The sequence below is a fragment of the Diorhabda sublineata genome, chromosome 10 (assembly GCF_026230105.1).
Source record: "Diorhabda sublineata isolate icDioSubl1.1 chromosome 10, icDioSubl1.1, whole genome shotgun sequence".
In the NCBI taxonomy this organism is placed as follows: Eukaryota; Metazoa; Arthropoda; class Insecta; order Coleoptera; family Chrysomelidae; genus Diorhabda; species Diorhabda sublineata.
Window position 1 is genome coordinate 14,110,606 of NC_079483.1, and position 9,862 is coordinate 14,120,467.

The window sequence follows — 9,862 nt, forward strand, 5'->3', positions numbered from 1 at the left end:
CCCGGAGTTTGGTGCGCTCCTCCCGACTCACCCTGTATATATATATTGATTAAAAACAGAGGAACTCGTTATTTAAATATCAAGTGTGTGTATTGTCGCTTGTGTGTGAATATTGTCTGAGTCTTGCACTCTAGCAATTACGTTACGGAGTTTCGAAATTTGAGAATACAAACGCAATAGAATAACATTTTGCTGAGGATAAAGTAGAATTTTTTATATGAAATTCATTGAAAACTGTTTATAAATGAAATATAGGTATTTAATATTGGAAATTGTACTTACTTCAATCATTAGAAATGTCGAATCAGAAATCTAAAAATGTTACCAAGTGATCTGTTGCCAAAATTCTAGATTTTTTAACCTTGTGCCCTTTGATTTTATTGATTTTTAAAGGAGTCTTTAACATTTAAAATATCGACCATGTTGTGGATGGTTTATTTGATTTCTTTTATAACATTCTTTAAATAAATTGTATTTTATTCTATAAATAATCGCAGATATTTGGGGCAATAAATCATTCTGTACTACGTCTAATATGTTTAGTAGTGTATATGCGAAATAGTCCCAGGCCCACTTAATCTATTTTTTTAAAAAGAGAATCTAAAATAACATAATAGTTTCTTAAAAATATTCAATACTTGAATATAAACACTTAGGTATGCCCTAGATATAGTCGAAGTTCTCATCTTTTTAAAATGCTTATATTAGCTTCACTTGTATGTGGGTTTGTTTGTGAGCTTGTTTGTTTGTAACTCTTCTTTGTAGCTTATTACTGTTCGTATATCCCACCACTTTGAATGCGTTCGTTAGCTGAGTAGTGGGCTAAGGCGTCAACCTCCGGATTTGCCGGTAGTCGCTTCAAATCCCGTTCACGCTGTGAAATTTTTAGAAACTATCACTGCAAATTTACATCGAAACAAATTTTACAATTTTACAACTGTTTGCCCTCGGTTGGAGATTTACAATACTAATGACTGTAACAATAAATCGAACTAAAAAGTGGAAAATAAATATAATTTAAAAAAACCAAAAAACACGCTTTCATATGACACCAAAAAATGAAAAATATGGTTTAGGAAAACTAAAAAACGCGCTTTTAAAGCACATCAAACTAAAAAGTTGAAATAATTTTTTTAATTACGCTTGAAACAGTATGTAATGAACAATAAGACATAACATGAATGTAATTCTTTCGGATCTCTGTTTCGGTCCCCTACTCTTCCATATTCAAAACTAATAAAAAACTAGTTCTTCGATGGCATTCGCAGAAAACTTTCATTGGAAAATAAACTATAGATTATGAGAAATAAAACGTTCTTAGATGCTTGTCTCTACGATGACTCTCAACAAAGTTACTAAAGCTTGTTTTCCCATAGTGCATCAATCCCGCAGTGGCAGGAAAATAAAAAGGCAACATTACATACTGGCTTTAAATCGCGTTTTGTGAAAAAACGATTAATTTTAGACAACATTTTCCATTTTTATTCTATAAGAATAGACGTTCTTATTTTAAACTCAAAATTTGTTTGCTTTCAGCCCTTTGGTAAACAATTTTTTTCTCTAAATGCAGATTATTAAGAAAGTTTGTGGCAATATTGACGTATTACAACCCCTGTTTCTCACCTGTTGGATATTTTTTGCCTTGGATTTTGTACTATTTACCCTCTAGATAAGTGCAGCGCCCCACTTTAGTCTTTCTAGCATTCTTATGCCCCCCTGTGTAACACACATAAAATATTTAATTGTTCTCTTAAGAAACTTTAAATAGGTAATTGTTAACTAAGCACAGTAGATGAGGTGTCATATACACTACGACCCAAAGGATCTATTGTGTTCGAAAAACTGTAAGTAGTAACTAAATTTTCGAAATATATAATGAAAAACTGGAATTCAAATTACAAATAATTAGAATTGAAATTTCTGTATCTTAATTTATTATTTCAATTTACTGAGATCTTTATGCTTGATGCTTGCTGCATAGAGATTTTATATTAGGTTCCAATTTGGTGAGCTCAGTCTAAAGTCTGTTGTGCGTTGTGTTATATTTCTTTTTTTACCAGTAAATAATTTACAGCACCTATTCCACATTCAGCTTAATACGAAAATGGAAACGGTAGCAATAGTTTCATTGCACATTTAAATTATTTCGAGTGTTTGATATCTGTTTCCTCACAAAGTCATAACTTTCCTCCTTTTATATCTTCAACTGACTAATCATTTTGCAATTCTTTGAGGTCTTCTTGATTCTGCATATTTGATATACCAGAATAAATCGATTTGTCTTGAATCAGCAATACTTTCTTAGCAGATAGAATATTCAAATGATTGACAATAATAAAGTAAAGCGGTGTGAGTCACTTCTCATTTTTGGAGCCAAGAAACAGTTCAACTCAGTAAAAGTAATGAAACCATTTATTATAGCTTTTGCATCGACAAAACTTTTATTTGTTTATTGATTTAATATATTTAGTTATTCAAAGATAAATAAATAAAATCAAGTACATACCAATGATATCTATATAATTTGTATATTTATTAAATAAGGGAGCTTTTACAACAGTTTGTAAGTAATCTTATTTCAAATTAACACCAACTGTAAGCTCTGAAATACTACAGCAAGAAGCCCGGGTATCCCGCAGGGTTGTTTACTCAACGACGCCAATACCCAGTTGATATTTTGGTCATATCAAGCCAGATTATACCTAATTAAATTTGGCACCGAAATATAGCATCGCTCCCCGTGGGGAGTGGGCACCACGTTGGGAAACACTGCTCTATATGCACCTGATCGAGTCAAATACAATTTATGGACTACCAAAGAATTTTATTTTCCTTAAAATTTACAAAAATAAATTATGAATTTTGAATTATAAAGTGTATATACTTTCTCAAAATGTACAAATGTTGTTAAGAAGACATGGCACAGATAAAATTTTTTCCCATTACGTTACGCACTAAGGGAATTATCAAACAAGAAAATAAAGCATTTAAACTTTGAACGTTTCTATATTTTTTTTTTGACCCAGTACGGATTTTTCCTAAATTCTCTTACAAGGTGATGAGTCAAATTTCAATTTTTCCGTTTCTCAAATTTAAGTAAAAATAAGAACTTACAACCGTACAAGACATAACCACCAGTATTTTATCATTACTGTTACGTTATATGCGGTTGGAATTAGTAACCCTTAACTTATTAATTTTAAAATTATCAGCAACCTCCAACTTTTTCATTATAAAATGCTTTTTATCGTATTAACTTTTATGAAATAAAAATTTAGCTTCGAATATCTATTTATTCAAGAACATTTCTTAATATTGAAATTTTTATTTATTCAAATTTATTAGAATGAAACTCTATTATCGATACATAGTTACTTTGGAGATTACTTGTAAGTCATTTTTGCGTTGACACATCTACTATTATTTTGATTTATTCATATTATAAAATATATACAACCGCTGAAATGAGCGATATGCACTTTGTGGATGATCTCGCAAAAGTTAAAACAGTCAAAACATCGAATTGATGCTTCTTCCGCCGTACAGTTCTTGTTTGGCACCCTTTGATTTTTTATTCCTGCAGATCAAAAGTAAAATGCGAAGTCAACGTTTTCTACACTAGAAGAAGCGGTTGATGCATTCAAATCACATGTTTTCGGAATGAAAATTAGTTCAAACGCAAGCAAAAGAAAATTGATCTTAATAGAGAATATTTTGAAAAATATTAAACCCATCTCCAATTATATATGTTTTTATTTGTCTATATCAAACTTATATAGCAACTATATCGACTTAAGTAATACCCAATTATAATTACAGAAATTATTAATCCATTAAAGTTTCCGAACGAATTTTTTGAACTTTGCTTGAACTTAGCTATAGTATTTGTTTTAACATTCTTTTTCATTTCTTCAAATGATGGTTCTTGTTATCAGATATTGCGGTAAAAACATACTTAACCATAAAATTTTGGTATATGCGGTATCTGCGACTCATAGAATTGAGGCAGAGTTAATATAGAGATTTTAAGATTTCATGGACTAATGTAAGACATATATACAATTGAAAAATCCATAATTGCAGTCTCTACGTTTTTCAGGACATGTTTGAATGGCAACCATGCAACACATCTTAAATCTTGTTTCTACTTTTCTCAATTTCCTACTTTGAACCAACATTATCTACCATTGTGTAACGTAACTCGATTTAGTTTTGTAGTTGCCATTAACTCTAGTTGTAGTATCTGTTACAATTCCTTAATAAGGTAGCCGTTATTGCCTTACGTTCGCTCCGAAGTCTATGATTTGAAGCGTTATTCATCACAATAATAATCTGATCTTCTATACGTTGCAGAACGAACTCAATTTACAAGAAATCTCAAAACTTGATACCGAACACAATAATTACTAATTTCGTCATTGCAAACACCTTTCTGTCCTCCAGTCTACTCTGCATGATTGGAAACATTGCGCGCGATTGTTCAGTCCTGCTAACAAGCAAAACTGAGTTTGATATATAATTTATTACTGTAAATTTAATATAATTAATATTAGAAAACGTCAAAATCCCGCTATTCCTTTTGAAACGTGGTACATTAACGGTGTGTATGAAGACAATCTTCAAGATATGCCGTGGGCTCTAAAACTATAATTTCTCAATATTAATTATGAACGTCAACTACTGTATTAAATAAATATTGAATGTTTCTTAATTGACAATTTGATTATAAATTGTGATATAGAAATTTTACATTTATTACCTTACACGGTTTCACCATCTGGGTAAAGTGAACGACACCTATATATTGCTATCAAATTGTATACGTACATTTGTGCCTGAACTTCAGTTCATTTATCATTTCTACGTGCTTTATTATATTTAATAATTCGTTGAAGAATTCTCGCCATTTTCCTATAATTTGATATTTCTGCCATTTATATATGAAGCTTTGACAGACGAGTTATATATAATAATCATAAAATTATAATATCGAAGAATTTTTAAAATTCTCTATCTAACCTATATTTTCTTTTTATAGAGTGATGAACTAACGATATTAAGAAGATGTTATCCAGCAATGAGACATGAAGGTGGTGACAAAATTGCTCCCAAAGACTGTGTCCTTCTTAAGGCAGGACCAAGAAAAAATGATCTTCCGTTTGTAGCAAAAATCGCTGCACTCTGGGAAAATCCTGAAGATGGTGAGTGATAAATATACTGTCATAGATTTGCAGAACACATTTTTGTGTCAGATATATTGTTCTTAATCAATAAAGTTTTTGAAAAAAGTGGGTACGTAATTATTAAAAAAGGAATATGGAATAAATCGCTTAGTTAACTATTTTCTCTAATAAAAGATTTCAGTGAACTACTTTGGAAAATATTTTGCTATCTACTTATAATTATCGGTTGTTTAATATGGAAATGTAACAAATTAAAAAGAATGGCTGTATAAGAAACAAACTCTGTTTGTGAAGAAGTAGTCAATACTTTGTTTTACAAAATTACACATTTGTGAGACCCTTTATCTCAATTACAATATTTAATCTTCTCTTTCAAAATTCCCAAACGCACACAACGTCATTTATTACGTCATGTATCCATCTGATTATCTATAATCTTTCATTATCTATGATCATCTTTGCGATTTCATGAATTTCTTTCCATTTTACTTTTACCAAGCGAATTTTTATCTTTAATCAATATATGATTAATGCATTGGGGCCATCTTGCGGTTGTACAAGTTTATTTCGAAAAAACATAGTGACAAAAGAAAATATTGGTTTCACCTATGAGATTTCTCAAACGTGAAATTTTTCAGACGTCAAAGACATTTTGATCCAAAAGTTTGTTAAGTCAGGAGCTGTCTCCGTCTTGAAAAATAACTTTGGCCAACAATCGAATATAACTAGATTAATATAATTAATCAAATAATGAACCACGAGTTTTTCAGTTGACATTATCATCATACCAAGTTGCTTACAAACCAATTAAACATTATGAAGAATGATCAGCAGATGAGCTATCATGAGATTATTATCATAAAGATAGTCTATTTATTCTACATTTATACTACAATTGGAACAAGTTATGAACTTTAACTATAACATCAAGTGATACAAACATCCACAAAAAGCACGTATATAAGCTAACAAAGTCGCCAGAATCTCTAGAAGTTTGTGCGACTTTATTTGACGTAGAAAATTTATGCCCACCTCAAGCAAGTATATTTAAAACAGCTGTACCTACGTCTCTGAGCGAAAGCGGATACAAGCAGGACTAAACAACTTGTCCGAACAACAGAGATAAATATCCTTAGACCAATAGCCGGAATAATGCAATTCCTACATTAAACAGGCCTGGACCAGATAACAAATGTAGTCAGATGGGTACGGAAGAGAAGACGAGAATGGACGGCACATATCAACAGAAAGGTATAGGATCGGCTGATGAAACAAGCATCCAAGGAGAAGCCAACTATCAAAAGATCACCAAGCAGATCTTGAAAGAGATCCGCCGAATGATGGACATTGACATCCCAAGATAAGACTAAAGAAACTGCATAATGCAGGGGAAGCACTAAAATAAATTGAAGAAGAAGCAACAATCCTTTGGTGTACTATAATCTAAAAAATAATGAACCATTTCCGAAAAAAAAAAGATTAGTTTCCATCCAGCAACAAGTTTTTTATCAACGTATTCGTGTTGTTGTTCTTACGTTCAATCTACTTGAACATAATTATTCTTGAAATTATTTCTCAAAATAGATTGAAGTTACTGAAATGGTCTCCTTCTACTCGTCGCTTGTGTTTTTCAAATCAAATCTCAATTGTTGGAGGAAAATATAATTTAGTAGAAACATTCTTAAAGACTGATCCTTCATTTTACATATGAAAAATTTTTTCAGCACAGGTTTTGAATGTTAATCCCTCGAGTTACCAAGTGTAAACCATCAAAATATCGCTCAAGAATTCTTCGTCTTCAAGTACCATACACTTTGCAGCGTGTAGATGTTCTCTTGTCCAAAACTTCTAATCTACTATCTGCACGACGAAAGATTGTTGCCGCACCGTATCCAGGAATGTTTTTTATGACCTGGTCATCTCCTTCCGTCAGTATGAGCTTGAGAGTTGAATATCTCGGTCCTCGCAGGATATGTCCCAAATAAGATATTTTTCGTTGCTTAATCACCGCGATCAGTTCTCTCTCCACACCCATTCTCCTCACTACTTCTTAATTCGTTCATGTGCTCGGTCCATGGGATCCGTAGAAGTCTGCGCAACAGCCATATTTCCATTGCTTCTATCCTGTTTAAGGATCTCATTTTCAGGGACCACGTGTCCACACCATACGAAAGGATTGGCCAAATATACAAGTTTCTCTCCCTCAATCTAAGGCTTAGGGTAACTTCTCGGTGGTTTAGGAACTTATTTAACTTTGTAAAAGGTGTTTTTGCAATTGCTATCCGAGTTTTAGCTTCTCTCCATGTTATTTCCATTGACATGTAATTGAGCTTCGCCGTGTTGTTGTCTGCTTATGACCATTAGTTCGGTTTTATGCGCCGTATTTGGTACCAATTTCGTTGATAGAATTGACCAATTCTTGTAGGTCTTCTCACAAGAATTAATGTTAGTAATTCCATACTATCTTAAACCTTACTAATAATATTATCAAGATAACATTTATGTTCATAATTGTATTATATCTGATAGAATCAAAGTTAGGTTATGTTTACTTATACGTTTTTCGCTTAAATTTTCTAGGTGAAATGATGATGTCGTTATTGTGGTATTATCGTCCTGAGCACACGGAACAAGGAAGGCTACCAATTGATCAGCCAGATGAAGTTTTTGCTTCCAGGCATAAAGATTCAAACAGTGTTGCATGTATTGATGATAAATGTTATGTACTCACATTCAACGAGTACTGCAGGTAAATATGAAAATATTGAATTTTCTATGATAATATCACAATTAAGTGAGAGTTGATGATGGGAATTATATTTTTTCTCATCTTTCAACTATAAATCAAATTATTTTCTATAAAGTATTAAATCCATATATTGCCTAAGAAGATCAGTGTATTAATGAGTCTTTCTAAACTCATGCGACGAAATTCTGGAAGGGATTGCTTGTATAAAATTAACATGGGTCTTTTCCATAACAAAATGTTCTCAGTCCACCCTTTTCCGATTTATCACCCTTGAAAGGTGGTGACTAAAATTTCAGTAAAGTTAGAAACTTGAAATTTTATAATTTTTGTGCGCTTGCCAAAGGACTAACTACGGGTATTTTTTCAAATTACTGTTACATTATACGGGGGTGAAATTACCAACCCCTACTTTATTTCATATAAAAACTTTTTATATAAAATTATCACTTAAAATCCTTGTTTCATTTAAAAATATTTTGTAATCTTAAATTTTCTTCCCTCAACTGAGATTTTAGAAAAAAAATGTCACTACTTTTTAAGGGTGATATTTCGGAAAGGGGTGGGTTGAGAAAATTTTGTTATAGAAAAGACCCATCTTAATTAATCTTAATTTCATACGAACAAACACTTCCTGATTTTTGTAATTTAAATTTTGAAAAAAACAAATTCTATAAAAATTCAACAGTTCAATTAGACGATTTCAATTTAAAAAAAAAAACAAAAGGATATCAACAAAAATCAACAAACTGAATATTTTTGTGTATTGTCACTCAAAGAGGTTTTTTCATTTATAAGCATTTAGCAGAAATCCACGAGTAATTTGATGCAAAAAAATGTTAAAACACTTTAAATCGAGAGGTCACAGTGCTGTAAATTCAGTTATTTCAGGTGACAAAAGCTGGCTGAATTTTTTAAGCCTATGCATGTGAAAACTAAATAGCTAGATGGGGAACTGAGGTGCATACGCTTGAAACGCGGATCTAATATAGTAGCTTTTGTCAAGTATAAATTTTCTTCCAGGAGCCATTGTCATGTAGTCATCCCTTGCAACCAACTAGTTTTTACGGCGATACCTAATAATGTTGAGGGTTTTTCGTGTTGCATTCGTTGCGCCAGCAAAATAGTAATTGGTATTGCTAAACTAACACTTACCGTATATTATATTTATTGGTCTTTTCAAAAAAATTCCACATAGCACCTCTGCTGGTTGACATGATTCACATCGTGAAACACAAATTCCAATTTAGAAAAAGGAAAACAAGTCACGAGATTGAGGTTATTAAATTACCGAGATTACTCGAAAAATGACGGACTATTGCTATATACTCATAAATGCATAGTAAACAAAGCATAATACTCAACAGTCATAGACATAGACACATAGACAATACAGTTTTTTTGTTCCTTCCTATTTTTTACGGATTTGGATTCCAGCCACGACAGTTATCGTTTTCGATACAATTTTCGTTACGGGAAATTTTGTATCGATATTTCGATACGTTTGATCAATACATATATCGGTTAAAAAAATCGATATATTGAATAAAAAATATCGAAACATCGATAGCAAGCCCATTCGGATCCACTTGAACAAGGTCCCATAGGTTCTCGCTAGTTATAATATTAATTCTATGATGTATATAATATTACGTCTATTATACTTAAAGTATTTCTATACATTATATGGATATCATGAACAGAAACTGAAATATTTCTTTATTTACAATATTGCTAACTTCTGCTTGACTGGATACTCGTCACATTAAACGAGTCCATCCCATCGGTGTTAAAAACGTACTTAAATTTATTTTTGAGCGCGTTAATTTTTTACAGTTATTCCTAAGATATAAAAAGTTTTATTGTGTAAACGAATTTCAGATCTATAAAAGAGGAATGCATTATTTCATTACAACTCAAAGGGATTAGAGGT

At 31.6% G+C, this 9,862-nt stretch overlaps 1 protein-coding gene across 2 annotated transcripts in view; it reads left to right on the forward strand.

The window, feature by feature from the left end:
* Positions 1-9,862, forward strand: part of LOC130449310 (uncharacterized) — a 207,252-nt gene that overhangs the window by 193,046 nt on the left and 4,344 nt on the right. For both annotated transcript variants that reach the window (XM_056787043.1, XM_056787045.1), the window contains exons 9-10: positions 5,039-5,201; positions 7,764-7,932. In XM_056787043.1, the coding sequence (XP_056643021.1) occupies positions 5,039-5,201; positions 7,764-7,932 (332 nt within the window). The remainder of the gene's footprint in view (positions 1-5,038; positions 5,202-7,763; positions 7,933-9,862) is intronic.